Below are 14,651 nucleotides of genomic sequence, written 5' to 3'. Positions count from 1 at the left end.
AAATCCAACAGTGTACCCGGCTCATTGGCTCTCCACAGAAGCAATGTTGTCTTTGATGAGCTCCGCAACCCCAGGATTTCGTGGCCGAATATGACAAGAAAAAGGCTTCGGACTGGCGGGCCCAGATGTGTAATCTCTAGGAGGAATGACAAATCTACCGTCACTTCCAATGATAGGCGATATATTGAAACACGCAAGAGTCGTAGCCGCATGAGGCCAGAGCGAATTTTCAGCAAGAAAACGGCCAGGACAGATGCGCTGCCCCTGCGTGTATGAATCAGAAAGTGCAGGCGAACTAAGCTATTGGTAGCCATACCCAGCCAAATGCAATGGTATTCGGGTCACGCGGACCTCCGTCTTTAGCAGTCGGAGCTTCCATGAAACGCTCGGGGCGGTATACCATGGGGTCCTGAGTACATGGTTTCGTCGTACGACTGTCAAGAAAATCAGTAACTAGAAATTTCACGGAAAGGGGCTCTAGACTTGCCATGGCATACTGATTGGGTATCATGGTGGTGCCTTTTGGAATAAAGTACCCTTCATAAACCTGAAAAAATCAGTAAAAATATGTAACAAGACAACTGTCGCTCACATCATCTTTCATCAGGCGATGAGGAACGCCGAGCGGGATGACTGTCGTTTTAGGGTCTGCCGTCATTCACGATCCTATCTAAAAGCACTAGTGCCGTACCTTGCTCCCACCGAAGGGTCTCCTTGACGATGCACTTAATGTAAGGCAAAGAAGACGATCAGCAAAGTAGGAAGGCGATCATTCCCAACTACCCGCGACAGTTCCTCTTTTCTGAACATCCGGGGCATGGAGCATTGCGAGGAAGAAATTGAGAACAGAGGCCAAAATAGTATCAGCATCAGCTGGGAGCAAAACTCTAGATATGTTCATAATTTGGGCATCATCGAAGCACTCACTAGCATACATCAGTGCGGATGCTTTCTTGATCAGCTGCTCTTTCTCCACAGGATCACCCGAACACAAGCCTTTGGTTTCCATGATCGATGTGAAGAAACTGGGTTTCGCTTTGCCTTCGTCGAACTGTTTCCGAGCCCATGCGTAAGGTTTGTTCTGTAGGTCTTCGGCTAGCTTTCGTCCTTCTCGAGCACGCGCTGGAAATGGGCATCAGGAAACCTGTTCAATAAACAAAATAAGCCTCAAGGCCTTTCGACACGAGCCGTGGAGCCTACCATTTGGGAACGTATTTGAGGAACGGGATGGAATCAACAAGATAAGCCCCGGCCGAGCGGCGGAGACCATAGCAAATTGGGCCTCTTCTGCTATACGAACGAATTCGTCGTTCTTGACCGTCTGGTATCCGAAGGCTGGTTAAAAAGGAAGAATCCTGTCGATGGTTGAAGCCTTCAAGATTAGGTTACCACATACCGATCATCATAATGATAGATCCAGTAGTTCTACGGTAACAAGCATTAAGCGTAAAATTGTGTATGGTTCGAGGGACCCACTCTCGCGGAAGTTCTTCGAATTGCTCCGGACATCATAGGAGTTTCTCTAGGAGCAACGTTATTTCCTTCCGTCGATAAGTCATTCAAAAAGAGTATTGCTCAAGGATGCAGCTTGTTGTTTGGATTGGCTGATAAGTGTCCGATGCTCTGGCATTAAAGCCATGATGGAATAGTTTCCGACTTTTCTTATGCTTGGGACCGTAGTTTTGAAATCCCACGTTGAATTCCCAACCCATTCCATAAAAGTTAGTCCTTTTCAAGATGAAGGGAAAAGCCGTCATACAATTCTCTAACCATACGCATTTGTGGTCTATCGGAATATACAGCGGACCGAGCATCTAGCAAATCTGTCGCGGTGCGAATCATGTTGATGATACAGATCTTTTTGACCCATGACCTCGAGCATAACAAGCGGCCCTAAGGTGAGCAGCTGTGAGCGTAAATGGGGTCAAAGCTGAAGCAACAATACCATACAGTTTCCCCCATTCCGTGAATTCGAACCATCCTACGAAGAAGTCAGTCGATTGAATACAAACGCGTCAACTAATTAGATCACCTGCTTTTGTTGGCATATCATGTAGGTTGCCAACAAATGGAATGATGCTGGGTGTCGGGCCGGGAGGATATGGAAGTCCAAGACGTCGATTGTACAGGTTGCGAACAATGACAACCCCAGCCAGAAAGAGAGCAGTGTTGACTATCAGGATGGTAGAGCTTGTCCAGTGCATGATAGGACGATGGTCGGGAAGAGTTCCAGGGGTATAGGTATAGTATAAGAGGGTACCGGCATCTAAGTCTGTCTTGGCTCGCCTGTCCCCCCAAAAGGCATGGATTGGTTACAGGACTAGACTCACAGCCCATCATTTAATGATGAGATCCACCACGGAAACGAAAAGCTCAAGTTGTGGTGATGTAAAGGGAGGAGCTTAGAAAAGGTTAGAACGACGAAAGTTGACCCTGATTCGGACTTGTCCACGGCAAAGCGGCACGGAATGGAGGCCCGGGGTTCCGTAACCGTTCGGGACCCGAGCTACCCGACATTTTTCCCTGCAACTCTTTCAAAGCGACGATGGCATTATCGTTATCCTCTTTGTAGCGGGCAGATATGCTTGCGTTATGAAATTTTTACGAGCGCACGACTAATCTGGCCTGTAGTTTCCTTTGGTATTTACATCCTACTCGCGACCTCCAAAGATGTCGGGAACCACTGAGTCTGCTGAAAGGAAGCTTGTCTGGAAGATCGATCTGATTTGTGAGTTGTATCCGTGCTCGGAGGTTTTATCAAAGTCTGATATATTTCCCAGTAATGCCAGTTCTCACTGTGGCATATGGCCTCCGTGAGTCTCATCACATAGTCGCGCTTCGGTTACTCAATAATCACCTTTGCATAGAATTTTACGATAAAGCCGTTCTGGGGTCAGCATCAGTTTTTGGAATCATTGAAGACTTGGTAGGTCTCTATAATCTCAATTCTTCACGGAAAGTCATGGAAGTCATCGTAGCACCTGTCCACAAAGCACAATGGAGTCACTTCTACCCAACGGTATTCGACGGCTAACGCTGCGTTTTACTGTAAATATTAATCGTCACGCAGGCGTGCATCTATCCTAACCATCTTTTGTTAGATGGATACATCGTGGGGGTACTCCCAATTGCACTCATCCTGCAGCGGGTCCCCCTTGTAAAGACTCTATCGGCGTTCATCTTCCTCTGGGGAGTCATCTGCATGCTCACCGTCGTCGTGACGAGTTATCCCGGCTTGGTCGTACAAAGGATTTTTCTAGGCATAGTTGAGGTGGCGTAATGATTTTTTACCCCAAGAAACATTTTACTCAGTCTGGTTCGGACTGATAGTCATCAGTATCTCCAGGCTTCCTTGCAATAACTGCACTGTGGTATACGAAGAAAGAGCGTAAGATTGTCCCACCCTGGCCTCGCTTTTTCAATGGTTCACGGCCCTGTAGAAACGGCTAGGCTTGGTATATGGTACAGCGCTACGGGAATATTCAGCATGTTCTCGGGGCTAATTAACTACGGCCTTGGACACGCTTCAGGAAAGCTAGCAACGTGGAAATATATGTTCGTACTTCATCCCTTCTCTCGTTATTGCCCTGACTTGGCCCGGTCCTTCTCAGGTACTTGTTTGGCGGCTCTTGGACTATCCTCTGGTCGGTCGTCGTTCTACTGGTAATACCCACCTCACCAAACGAGCCCGGTCGATGGTTCACGGAAGAAGAAAAAGTTCTGTTGAAGCAACGTTTAGCTTCTAACATGACAGGAAAAGATCAAACGCAGTGGAAATGGGATCAAGTCTTCGAGTCCATCAGAGATATCAAGCTTTGGCTATTTTTGCTTTGCGCATCGGCTATCTACGTGTGCAACGGTGGCGTCACCGCGGTAGGCATTGTCCTATTTGCACTCTGGTTTTGAAATTTACCTACGCGAAGTTCGGGGCGAGAATCATTACCTCGTTCGGGTACAGCTCGTTGAATGCCATACTCCTGCAGATACCTGGTATGTCCAATTATTCCACATGCGAGCGTATAATAATCCTTGTAGGTGGCGCGATGACCTGTCTCACTATCTGGATATCTGGATATTTTGCTGGGCGGTATAAGAACATCCGCACCTATCTTTTACCGATCACCTGTTGGCCAATGATTATCGGTGCCGTTATGGTGTGGAAAGGATCGTGGATACATCGAGCTCTACCGCTGTGGGGGTATTACCTCGTAGCGTCGTTTGGTGCCCCTTATGTTCTGATTCTATCTTTGGCCGCTGCCAATGTTGCCGGAGGAACGAAGAAAGCCATTTGCAGTGGCATGATTTTCATTGGTTATAATGGTCGGTATTCTGTTTACTCCATATCTTCTAATGCTGATTTGTTTGCCGGCATGCAGTTGGTAATATTATAGGAGGATACAGTAAGTCATTTCTGCACAATCTTCGAAGACTAGTTTCCCGACTTGCTTGCCTGCAGTTGTTTTGACTCCCGAAGCCCACATCCACTATAAATCGACTTGGATCGCTATCATCGTGTGCATGTGCTGTATGTATCGGTCTCTTTACATGATATATGTGTCCTCACGCCAATTTTCAGTCGTGTCTGTCGCATCTCTCGCGTTGCGATACATCTTGAACGCTGAGAATAAAAGGCGGGACGGTCTCCTCACGTCGTCGACCCCCTTTCCATCAGCCTCCAAAAAAGGTGACGACGAGCTCTCGAAGGCGGAGGATCAGGAAGAGACGGGCAACAAGTTCGCGTTTGAAGATCTGACAGACTTCCAGCAGAAGGACTTCAAATATGTTCTTTGAACTTAGAATGTGCACTTTTAAATGTTCATTGCTCTCCAAATATGCTTGTAGAAACGTCGTCTCTATATTTTTTTTTCTTTTCCAGGGGTTAACAATATCGATGGAATATTTTGTATTACTGATTGAAGCCATGACTGAGACGACCCTCGCTCTTGGACCTAAGGAGATAATCCCATGATACAGTATTTTCCTGTAAGATGTCGCCTTGACTGAATTCCCTGCTGTTTTTCGTCGTCGTTTCGCCGTTATCGATACTCGTGGGAATCAGTGCCGCGGCATCATAAGCGGCATATATTTTCCCACGGCATGCTCTAACGCGAAAGTTTTACCCTTCCATGACTACCAAGCGCAAGCTACTCGTCCTCGATCTGAATGGCACCCTTCTCTTCCGACCAAAACATAAAAAGACACGTACATGCTATCCCCGCCCATACCTCTCTTCTTTCACTTCCTATCTCTTTCATCCCGCCACTCGACAATGGCTCGACACGATGGTCTGGAGTTCTGCTCAACCAAAGAATGTTGGATGGATGGTAGAACGGGCATTCGGACAACATGTCAATAAACTCAAATTAGTGTGGACACGCGATCAAATGGGCTTGTCGAAGGTCGAATATGGTCGCAAAACTCAGACAACCAAGGACCTTTCTCGTGTTTGGGCGTCGTTGGGCGGCTTCGATGGGAAGAATACGATTCTGTTGGATGACTCCCCGTCGAAGGCGCGTATGCAGCCATATAACCATATCTGTGTGGAGGAATACGTGCACTGTGCTAGAGGCGTGGCAGAGAAAGGGGACGACTTGGTAGCGAAGATGAGCAGTCTTTCTTTGGGGATGGACGACGATGACGAGACTCTTCTGGCCGTTATTGGTATCCTTGACCGTATTAAGGGCGAGGACGACGTTGCTAAGTGGGTGAAAGAAGGGGGACTGTCATCAGGCCAGATTGCTGAGGTGTCGCAGTGGTACACCAATCCTGATATTCTACGCGACTGGGCCAAGCTCGGAAAGCAGGCGTTGGATGCTTTACCCCAGGCAAAGCCGGTTGCTTCATGATGTCAAGTTATATTTGTTGGGATTATCGTGAGTTTGCCTCTCATTAATCCAGACTATTACCTGAATAATTCTTTTGCAGGGCATAGCGAACCTAGTCCTGGACGTCTGTCGCGCTACACAGGAGGGCTGGCAACTGTGTATTCCAACATATAGTGCAGCATGGCCGGTGTTTGGATAAAGGTCCCCTTAGATATATCGTACACTCCCTTCTGAACCTATATCTACCTTTGGTGAGTAATGAATTATAACCGGTGCTGTGCTCTCATACATGGAATTGAAGTAGTCTTGAATTGAGATGATTATTCGTTGGCCACTGCCTGGGTTTGGTGGACATCTCGAGTAATAATGCCTGGCCGACCCTGGGAGTCATCCAATGCATCCGGCGCTTTGACAGACTTTCCTTCTTCATGGTCGGGTGTTCCTGACACAGAGATCGGTGGATACATGGTTTTCCAGATTTTCGAGCCGAGTTTGCACTGATGACGGCATCGTCGGCATGGCACATACGCGTCTTGCGCCCTATCCTTCAGGGTCAGCGCCTCCTTATACCAACAAAGCCGATATGAGAGAACGACAACAATCCCACCATGCGTACCTCCAACACTGACTCGGACTGCAGGATACATATGTTCATCGACCAATGTCTCCCTCCGAAGCCTCAATTTTCTGTAGATCAGCTTCCTTATCTCTCCGGACAAGTCATGATCGTCACAGGTGCCAACACTGGTAAGTGTTTATCTTCTTTTACACACCCTTCTGACATTTTATCTGCTCTAGGCATAGGCAAGGTTACTGCCAAAGCTCTCCTGGCGCACAACGCGAAGGTCTACTTTGCTTGTCGCAATGTGGAGAAGGCCCGTGCTGCAACGGAAAAGAGGAACTATTCCTACAGGTTGATTTCGCTGATTTGAACTCCATCAAGTGCGCCGCTGAGGAGTTTACAAGGTGAAATCTTTCTTTGGAGAGTAGAATCTTTGCTCATGCACAGGTCAAGTCGAGAAACAGAGCTTCATGTTTTGTTTAACAATAGGTTTATCAGTCTTTGCATGCCTTCGGACTCGACTTATAATTCGCAGTGGTGTATTCTCTCCCCCCTTAGCTCTGATCGAACAAGGCTACGATCTCCAGTTCGGTGTCAACATGCTCGGTACGGAAATATTCGCTTGTACGTCCTTGACCCCAAGTCCTAAACTGTCTCCTTCAGGTGTCTTCTACTTTACCAAGCTTCTCATCCCTACGCTGATGCCCACCTCTACGTCCAACCCCGAATTCAAACCGCGAATCATCAACACAGCCTCGCTAAATCACATCTTCGTCAATGGTCTCAAGTTTGATACATTCAAAGACGGTCCTAAACGTCGTAAGATGAACAAGATGGCGTTGTATTCGCAGAGCAAATTCGTATGTTGCATACCCAGCACGTGGACTCTTGCCAAAAAGCAATGCCAGGCTATGGTTACGTGGACCACCGAACTGGCACGCAGATATGCAGATCAAGGGATCATCGCTATTTCAGTAAACCCGGGAAACTTGAGGTCGGAGATGCAGAGACATATCTCACCTTTTGAGCGAACTATCATGGCATGCGTGTTTGCTTCATTATCACCCAACTTTTCTAATTCTTAATGTTGTAGAATAAAACGATATTATACCCAGTAGACATGGGAGGGCTTACGCAGCTATATGCCGCGACGATGTCTGATTCAGAAATGGTGGCGTAAGTACCTACTTGTAACGCTGGTTTACCGGGAAAAAAACTGATGAACTTAGTATATGAAACCATGGGCGCGAGTCGGGGCACCGTTTTCAGCTACCAAGAACGAAGCCCTTGGACGTCAGCTTTGGGAGTACCTGGAGGAGCAAATAGTCGGCTTCTAAGCGTTCTGCGAAAGTCACAACGACTGGTGTAATGGTTTGCCTTACTTTCAATATGCACTAATGGCCTACCTCCATTCGATCTGAAACCAGAATAAACTTGTATTTCCACACTTTCGAACATTGTCGTAGCAGAATAGGAAGAGGAGAATACTACGAGGTGTAGAACCAGACATACACTGCGACAATAGCATAGCATTCACAGAACCCCGGAGATGACCAATGATCAACATGAACAGTTCGAGGCGTATCTAGCAAGGTCTCCAGTGAGGGCATCTGAGCATCGCGGCAGCGAGACCACTGAGGTTGTAAGGACTTTAAACGGCAGAGGCTGGTATTCAAATTGCTGGCGCGGGGCCCGGTCATGTTTCTTCCGTCGGCGATCGTGTCTAAAAATTGACACGACAAAAATAGACGTGGTCATCACCGACACAGCCACTGCTTGTTCCTCAAATACCTCCACGACAACCTGTGCTGGCACACCGACCCCACTTCACCAAGCCATGAACTCACCAAAAAATTCTCCTGGCGCGTACCCTATCCGTCGTCGCCGCCTCGTCATCTTCCTCGCCATCCTGACCGTCTTCGTCCTCTACTTCCGTTCATCTCTGTCCTTACCCGAGTCCCTCAAGGACGTGGGTGATTCCGTCCTTTCGCGAGCATCGGTCGCCAAGCTGGCCTTGACAAAACAACGTAAACGTCCAGTGGACGAGATATACGGGCTGATACATCTGGTGACGGGCGACGCCGAGCATGAGCATATCCTCAGTCACAGCATGACGATGCTCGACCCGACGAAGCCGCTTGATATGCGTATCTATGCTGCAGATGAGGGTGATGACGTCGATTGGGAAGCGGAAAGGAAGGCGTTGGATAAACAGTTCCCGGTGGTCGTGTTCAGTAAGAGCTACTGCCAGTGAGTCTGTCCTTCACAGTGATATCCGTCACGCTCACCTCGTGTCGAACAGATTCTCAAAGCGAGCCAAGACGCTATTAGAGTCGTACGACCTTGATCCACCCATGAAGGTCATCGAGGTTGATTTGAGAGGTGCGTTACTTCTGTTTCTGTGTCGTACTCTTTCTTACTCATTCTACCTGACAGACGACTCGATCCAATTGAAATCGCTTCTCACGCGTCTGACATCTCATAGTACGTTCCCCAACGTTATTGTCCGAGGGAATTCTATCGGAGGTAGTGATGATTTGGCAAAGCTGCATGCCGAGGGTAAATTGAAGGGCATACTCGAGGGTGCCGGAGTAAAAGTGAGGGGGTAAACGTGCTGCAGAATATATTGGGATGGCTGTACAACATCAAGGGACGCACATGAGCGGATTGGTTTGTATTGTATGTAACTCGCTTTTGTATGTAGTGACTGATCTGTATCACTGAGAATAATCTGATGTAATCCGAGCATTGTTTCCAAGCAGTAGTCGTCACTGATCCTTGGAATAAATGCGTAGACAAAGGTATATTTGGGCTTGACGGTCGGGATACTAACAAGGAACGCTGCTGGAATCGATGGCCACATTATTAGGATACATTTAGTATGTCCAGAACTTCAAACGATGTTCAGACAGTCATTTCCTTCCGTCGACTCCTCGGGACCGACTTTGTACGACGCCAATTCCAGTCCATGCGGTGTTCCATGAAGATTAGAGCAAACGCCTTGAGAATCATGACTTGCGAATTGAAGTCCGGATTCCTAGAGTCCGCTCAGAATGAGAACTTGGCAAAATTTGTAGAGTCTACAAAGTACCTTTGGGATATAGATATGTCGTCCATTATTCACGCTTTGAATATACGGTCGCGCATTGATCGATGCGAGCACGGTGTTACAGTAAACAGGTGAGAGAAAGAAATAGAGTCCCGCATAGAGATAGTAGGTCGGATACGCCAGTAACTAGGGACAGTGAACTCGGTGGTTCGTATCATAAGATATTTCAATTCGTACCATGACCAAAGTAATGATGGCTATGATGGCTGGCCAGGAGCCCGTGTTGATAGAGAAGAGGGTGAGCCTGTGAATCATAGAACGCGTCCTTGGAGTGGTGATTAGATGGGAGGAAAGATGGATCAATTAACATACCCCTTGGTTGCGATGCCAATACGAAGGTATCTTCGCCAGAGGAATAAGCACATAGCGATAGCGATAAACAGATCTACAACGGCGCCGTCGATGAAGTATGCGATGGCGATGCCCTGGATATCAATATGAGAACTTGTGACAACTGAATATTCCGAAATTCAGGTTCTTGCCTTGCTAGTAGAGGTTGTAAATTGCAGTTTGTCTGTCGCTGGAAGGCTATCATGATAATGTCGATCAAGTGGTAAATGAAAGCAGCATCGGAGACTCACTTGATAGCCATGAAAACTATACATATTAGGGTCAAGGCTCGACACATGGCGTAGAAATGTTTCTCTATACTCACTGATTCCGTCGACTAGACGGTATAAATTCTTCAATATGTGTCGATACAAAAGCTAACTGGAAATTCACTCACTAAGTTGGAATAGGATGGCAGGTGCCTTCGAGAGTTAATATTTGAGGAAGTGCACGAGTGGAAGGGGTAAAAAGGAAACGCATACGAGGAAGGAAATGATAAGTTTGCTTTTATTACTGACTGAAGAAATATTAAATCCCATCGTTATTGGAGCAATATAGTCTTACACATCCAGATTCGGTACGAAAAAAACCCTTGGGCAGGCGTGGTGACCAGAATCTGCAAAGTCAGAAGGACAATGAGTATGCAAGATATACGGAGGATCAAGGCGATTTCCTAACCGTGAAAAGGATTTGAATCTGGGGCAAATCAGAGAGGTTAAATTCATTCATAATGATTGAATACCGACTAGATACTCCCTGCAGACCGGGATGCTTTAACGACCAACGGATCTCTGAGCTGGAGGGACATACCAGCTAATATGATCTGTACTTGCTGTTGCATTGTCGCGTATCGCTTTGTACACTAGATGACACTCACTCAGTTAAAACGTCCGATGAGATATTACAAACTAACACTTACCTCCGGAAATAAGAAGACCTTGATGCACTGTATCCATGGACCTATTCATAGAAATCAAAAATACTGCGGAAACATGGCGAATGAGGCCTGACCAGAGCCAGATAACCTACGAGTAGAGCGTCATGAGTCAGCCATGAGCACCAGACAGCTAAATGCCGTACCAAACCCTTGATGTAACAACTATCTTCCTGTGTACTGCTGTGAAAAATGCAATCGTTAACATGGGAGCTCATCGGTTCTGCGTGGATCATACTTGAAAAAGTAAAGAAAACTGAGCGACAGACAGATCCCTATGAGTTGATCGTGGCGTATGTACGGATGAGAAGACCGACATTTGCAAGCAGGATATTCCTGTCTTTGTATTGAGCAACGAAGATGACAACAGACACGTTCACTTACCCCAAAGAGCCATGGTGAACAAGATTGCTAAAACTTCGATACCAGAGAACAGGAGGAAGTCCGGCGTTGGAGAAAGGTGGACTGTGGCAGGAGACATCGCGTAATGTGTGTGTTGGAGGAAGAGTGTTCGATAGACTTGACGCTGGGTGTTTTTAAGCGTGCCGATGATCTTTTTTTAGATGGCGGTTACTGATTGGCCTTAGACGTCCTACCCTAATATCAGATACTGGGCGCCGCCATCTGGTTCTTGGGATCATGATTTTGATATCATGACCATAAGTAGAACACGTCGAGTCAGTTTCTTGAGACAGGTCCTGTACGGAGTGTCCACTTCGTTTGGCTGAACCCAGCTACTCCTAAGCGATCAGTGCTGCCTGGGGAGGAAATCACTTCCATGATATATCCCGGCTGGAATTCTGCAAAGCACACCGTGACGCAGGAAAGATCAATCATTTTGCAACTTGAATCACTGAAAAACTAGACTCGTTACCGGACACCTGACACGCTTATTTAGAAGCCGAAAGGTACCAGGAAATGCGCACGAAATTTCGATGGGAGTATGAGAGGCCGGAAGCCGCGAGGCATTTGTTCACTCTTGGACAAGACAGGTTAAGCGGTACGCTGAAATCTAGTAGCCAACCCAAATGGCAAAGCGCAAAAGTGTTAGACGGCGACGACCAAGTTCATGGGAAGAAACTTGAACTTACTTAGTCCGATCAGCCGGAAGCCCCCCCAATTTCTAGTTCGTACCAGGGGCCACACATTGAACCGTATTTGCTACGATTTATATTGTCCGATCCCCGATGAACGGGAAATATATTACCTCACAACATGTCGCGGCAGATACGGTTTGTCGAAGATTCGCTTCTATCATCTCGAGTCCTGGGTAGGCGGGACTGGATTTGAAGGCCCAAGAAGTTCTCTCCAAGCGATGTGTTCGGAATGGCTCTTTGAACTCACTACCTTGAGCAAAACATGACGCTCCGATACTCTGCTTTGCTGTACATGAGTAAACGAATCTACTGTCTAAAGAGAGGTCTTACCTCACAAACTCTGCTTGATAGAATTCAAATCAGCGAAATCGACTCCCAAGGAGTGTCCTTCTCTTCCGGTTTCATCGTTTAACTCGTCAGTTGCAGTACGGGCCTTCTCCGCACTGCAACAAGCATCGTAGACCCTTCGCGTGTTGCGCGCGAGAGCTTTGGTAGTAACCTTGCCAAAAGATAGAAGATCAGATATGAATGTAAAGGACAATAGCCTTACATTTCCGTCAGTATCTTCTGATATACCTGAAGATGCGCCCGTATATCCTTTTTGATGAATGATATCGGATACTACCCTGCCCCAAAGGCATCGCAGGGGCTTGACCATTCCCTCCCCCTACTAATAATAGGGCAATCCGACCGATTCACGTCCCGGGGGAGTCCGCAGGATCAGATTGAGAAGATATGCGGGACGACTCGTGAGAGAAACTCCAGACGTAGAAGAAAGCCGGAGTCAAGTCACTGGCCGGACAACTATCCCAATGAAGACTCCGAATCTTGGTGTCGTTTTCCAGCGTCGATACTGACATTGCAGTTGCCAGAGTAGCCCATCTACGCTCTCGCATCCCCCAATCTGCGACCCTCGATATCCACAGTATGTGGAGAAAGCCCGAATAGCCTCATATCAGTGCTGTCATATGGGAAGTTTAGTGTAGATGGGCAGCTATTTCTGCCCTCTGACATTGTGAGAACCATTTCGCACAAACAGGAGTGTTCGCGTTCAGTGGGCGGCCAGGCGAGTGGTCATCCTCAACCATGTCTCTTCTAGTCCTCATCTTCCACGTCTATTTTTAGTGCTGCTAGATCCGATCCCAATCACAAAGGATCACCGTGAATCCCAGCGAAGAAGAGCGGGCGATTCTAGAGGATTCGATATCTCAATTCGGTTCCCCCCGATATCGATATGGATCGAACACGAGGTGAGTCTCCTTCATTGTGTTATACACCCATGAATCTTGAACATAGTCCTGGAGAGGAAGGAGTCTTCGCTCGCAGGTTCCATTTGTGCGAACGACTCGCCAGGGACTTCCCCCTCGATGAGCTAATCACTCAATGCGCCTGCTGCGATACATACTTCGTGGCGTGCTGCTACCACGGGACCTTCAAAGGGGATCTATCTCCCTGTAAGAACTTCAGACTCATCTTCGTCGATGGGGCGTGTTCTAATAATGGGCAAGCGGATGCGACGGCAGGGATTGGGATTGTTATGGGAAGCAGCGAGAGCAACCAGTGGAGTATTCCCATTGACGACACGTTGGATCCGGGTGCCAAGAGGACCAGTCAACGTGCGGAGCTGTTGGCTGCCCTTGAAGGACTCGAGATGATGCGTATGCGGTACTTTGAGACGGATGTGGAAGAATACCGCAACATGAAGAGGCACGAATTACGGACGTTCAAGACCCATAACGCGAGAGACAGCTCTGGTCTGGTGACTCGTCCTCAATGGATCATTGCATCCGACTCGGAGAATGTTGTGTTGGGCATGACAGAGTGGTTACCCAAATGGAAGGTACGCATGTCTTGCAGGTTCCCGACCCGCAGCTAACTAGCTAGCATCAGAGGAAAGGAATGCGCACGTCCCAAGGAAAGCGGTCTGCGAATCTTGATCTTTACTTGAAGTTGGATGAAGCTATCAGTTTTGTGGAGAGGAAGGGTATTGATGTGGGATTTTGGAAAATTCCTCGAGAGTTGAACACTAACGCCGACGAGGTGGCGAAGATGGCTAGTCGTGTCGCGGCCATGGCTTCTTGAAGTGTAATTCTCTTCTCAGTGTTTACAGCCACGTAAGTACGATAGATATCATTTATACAGGAACATTCAGCAAATTCTGACAGTGAGTCATGGAAAGCAGAACGATCTAACGCACGCAAGACCAGTACGACAGTCGTACTACGACTCCTTGTCATAGGGCGGAAGGCCCTATGTGTCTAGAATGAAACCTTGTACGGCATCTGCATTTTATTTTCTAGCATAGTCCACACCCAAGACATCATTGCTATCCGGTAGATGCGTCACTAGGATTCTATCCAGTGCATTATTTAATGTTCGATAGAGATAACGTATCAACGCACCGTTTATTTGCCAGATTGCACGCACAAATCCATCCTCGAACACTATTCTCTCCATCCTATGTGAATCATTGAATGTTTGAAGCTCGAAGCTGAAGCTTGCAGAGATGAATGAGATCCGGTGCAACGAAGACAAAGTAGCACAACAGGACAGACGTTGACCGATGGGAGATAGAAATTTCTGAAATCCACACGTGCTCGGAAACGAGCTGCTCGCTGTGGGCCTAGACTTCGCTCAAATTCTGGTCGTCAAACCGCTATGGTCTCTGCGTCCGTGATTGCCAGCCTTTCCTCCAGTAAAAAATGACACGACTTTTGGTGAAGGACTTCGCGGCTGACTTGGGGGATCTGTGGGAGAGGAAATATAGGCGCTTAAGAAGGCGCCTTACACAGCT

The 14,651-nt window shown here is 47.5% G+C and overlaps 7 protein-coding genes across 7 annotated transcripts; 5 read left to right on the top strand and 2 right to left on the bottom strand.

Moving 5' to 3' along the window:
• Positions 1-21: 21 nt before the first annotated feature.
• Positions 22-2,204, bottom strand: EV420DRAFT_1623314 (cytochrome P450; the record flags this gene model as incomplete). The annotated part of the gene is made up of 12 exons (XM_060475931.1): positions 22-264; positions 317-409; positions 467-547; positions 663-725; positions 809-873; positions 928-1,122; positions 1,225-1,312; positions 1,477-1,541; positions 1,658-1,728; positions 1,760-1,893; positions 1,941-1,981; positions 2,033-2,204. The coding sequence occupies 12 exons, from the start codon at positions 2,202-2,204 to the stop codon at positions 22-24; spliced, it is 1,311 nt and encodes a 436-aa protein (XP_060322775.1).
• A 295-nt stretch (positions 2,205-2,499) lies between these two features.
• On the top strand, positions 2,500-4,975 carry EV420DRAFT_1586679 (major facilitator superfamily domain-containing protein). Its single transcript, XM_060474812.1, has 13 exons — positions 2,500-2,728; positions 2,781-2,813; positions 2,868-2,926; positions 2,979-3,048; positions 3,102-3,271; positions 3,331-3,388; positions 3,441-3,555; positions 3,612-3,873; positions 3,924-3,990; positions 4,036-4,320; positions 4,377-4,400; positions 4,457-4,525; positions 4,577-4,975. The coding sequence occupies exons 1-13, from the start codon at positions 2,671-2,673 to the stop codon at positions 4,789-4,791; spliced, it is 1,485 nt and encodes a 494-aa protein (XP_060322774.1). The 5' UTR covers positions 2,500-2,670; the 3' UTR covers positions 4,792-4,975.
• A 136-nt stretch (positions 4,976-5,111) lies between these two features.
• On the top strand, positions 5,112-6,217 carry EV420DRAFT_152894 (HAD-like domain-containing protein). The gene is made up of 3 exons (XM_060472522.1): positions 5,112-5,873; positions 5,926-6,076; positions 6,127-6,217. Exon 1 carries the CDS (start codon positions 5,127-5,129, stop codon positions 5,844-5,846), a length of 720 nt encoding a protein of 239 aa, XP_060322773.1. The 5' UTR covers positions 5,112-5,126; the 3' UTR covers positions 5,847-5,873; positions 5,926-6,076; positions 6,127-6,217.
• A 255-nt stretch (positions 6,218-6,472) lies between these two features.
• On the top strand, positions 6,473-7,756 carry EV420DRAFT_1623312 (NAD(P)-binding protein; the record flags this gene model as incomplete). The annotated part of the gene is made up of 10 exons (XM_060475930.1): positions 6,473-6,572; positions 6,624-6,691; positions 6,724-6,791; positions 6,841-6,876; positions 6,923-6,993; positions 7,051-7,247; positions 7,296-7,433; positions 7,481-7,558; positions 7,617-7,705; positions 7,726-7,756. The coding sequence occupies 10 exons, from the start codon at positions 6,473-6,475 to the stop codon at positions 7,754-7,756; spliced, it is 876 nt and encodes a 291-aa protein (XP_060322772.1).
• A 331-nt stretch (positions 7,757-8,087) lies between these two features.
• On the top strand, positions 8,088-8,996 carry EV420DRAFT_1316719 (thioredoxin-like protein; the record flags this gene model as incomplete). The annotated part of the gene is made up of 3 exons (XM_060468696.1): positions 8,088-8,637; positions 8,690-8,769; positions 8,824-8,996. Exons 1-3 carry the CDS (start codon positions 8,225-8,227, stop codon positions 8,994-8,996), a joined length of 666 nt encoding a protein of 221 aa, XP_060322771.1. The 5' UTR covers positions 8,088-8,224.
• EV420DRAFT_152371 (uncharacterized protein) lies at positions 8,961-11,502 on the bottom strand. The gene is made up of 20 exons (XM_060472309.1): positions 11,357-11,502; positions 11,145-11,286; positions 11,078-11,096; positions 10,999-11,016; positions 10,907-10,943; positions 10,838-10,851; positions 10,746-10,786; positions 10,637-10,688; positions 10,573-10,582; positions 10,505-10,522; positions 10,391-10,442; positions 10,309-10,343; positions 10,224-10,248; positions 10,152-10,163; positions 10,078-10,093; positions 9,979-10,024; positions 9,809-9,921; positions 9,674-9,761; positions 9,479-9,622; positions 8,961-9,424 (listed from the first exon to the last, which is right to left on the bottom strand). Exons 1-20 carry the CDS (start codon positions 11,399-11,401, stop codon positions 9,281-9,283), a joined length of 1,071 nt encoding a protein of 356 aa, XP_060322770.1. The 5' UTR covers positions 11,402-11,502; the 3' UTR covers positions 8,961-9,280.
• Positions 11,503-13,136: 1,634 nt separating this feature from the next.
• On the top strand, positions 13,137-13,939 carry EV420DRAFT_1280285 (ribonuclease H-like domain-containing protein; the record flags this gene model as incomplete). Its single annotated transcript, XM_060468197.1, has 2 exons — positions 13,137-13,697; positions 13,748-13,939. 2 exons carry the CDS (start codon positions 13,137-13,139, stop codon positions 13,937-13,939), a joined length of 753 nt encoding a protein of 250 aa, XP_060322769.1.
• Positions 13,940-14,651: the final 712 nt, after the last annotated feature.

This window comes from Desarmillaria tabescens, assembly GCF_030435595.1.
Source record: "Desarmillaria tabescens strain CCBAS 213 chromosome Unknown EV420scaffold_102, whole genome shotgun sequence".
NCBI classification, from domain to species: Eukaryota; Fungi; Basidiomycota; class Agaricomycetes; order Agaricales; family Physalacriaceae; genus Desarmillaria; species Desarmillaria tabescens.
This window is presented reverse-complemented; position numbering and strand designations above follow the sequence as displayed.

Coding starts and splice junctions, on each gene's coding strand:
- EV420DRAFT_1586679 (XM_060474812.1), top strand. CDS start 2,671: ATGTCGGGAACCACTGAGTCTGCTGAAAGGAAGCTTGTCTGGAAGATC. Junction 2,814..2,867: donor CACTGTGGCATATGGCCTCC/GTGAGTCTCATC, acceptor ACCTTTGCATAG/AATTTTACGATAAAGCCGTT. Junction 4,321..4,376: donor GATTTTCATTGGTTATAATG/GTCGGTATTCTG, acceptor GCCGGCATGCAG/TTGGTAATATTATAGGAGGA.
- EV420DRAFT_152894 (XM_060472522.1), top strand. CDS start 5,127: ATGACTACCAAGCGCAAGCTACTCGTCCTCGATCTGAATGGCACCCTT.
- EV420DRAFT_152371 (XM_060472309.1), bottom strand. CDS start 11,401: ATGATCCCAAGAACCAGATGGCGGCGCCCAGTATCTGATATTAGG. Junction 11,287..11,356: donor GCCCAGTATCTGATATTAGG/GTAGGACGTCTA, acceptor AAAAACACCCAG/CGTCAAGTCTATCGAACACT. Junction 9,623..9,673: donor CCATCATTACTTTGGTCATG/GTACGAATTGAA, acceptor CACTGTCCCTAG/TTACTGGCGTATCCGACCTA.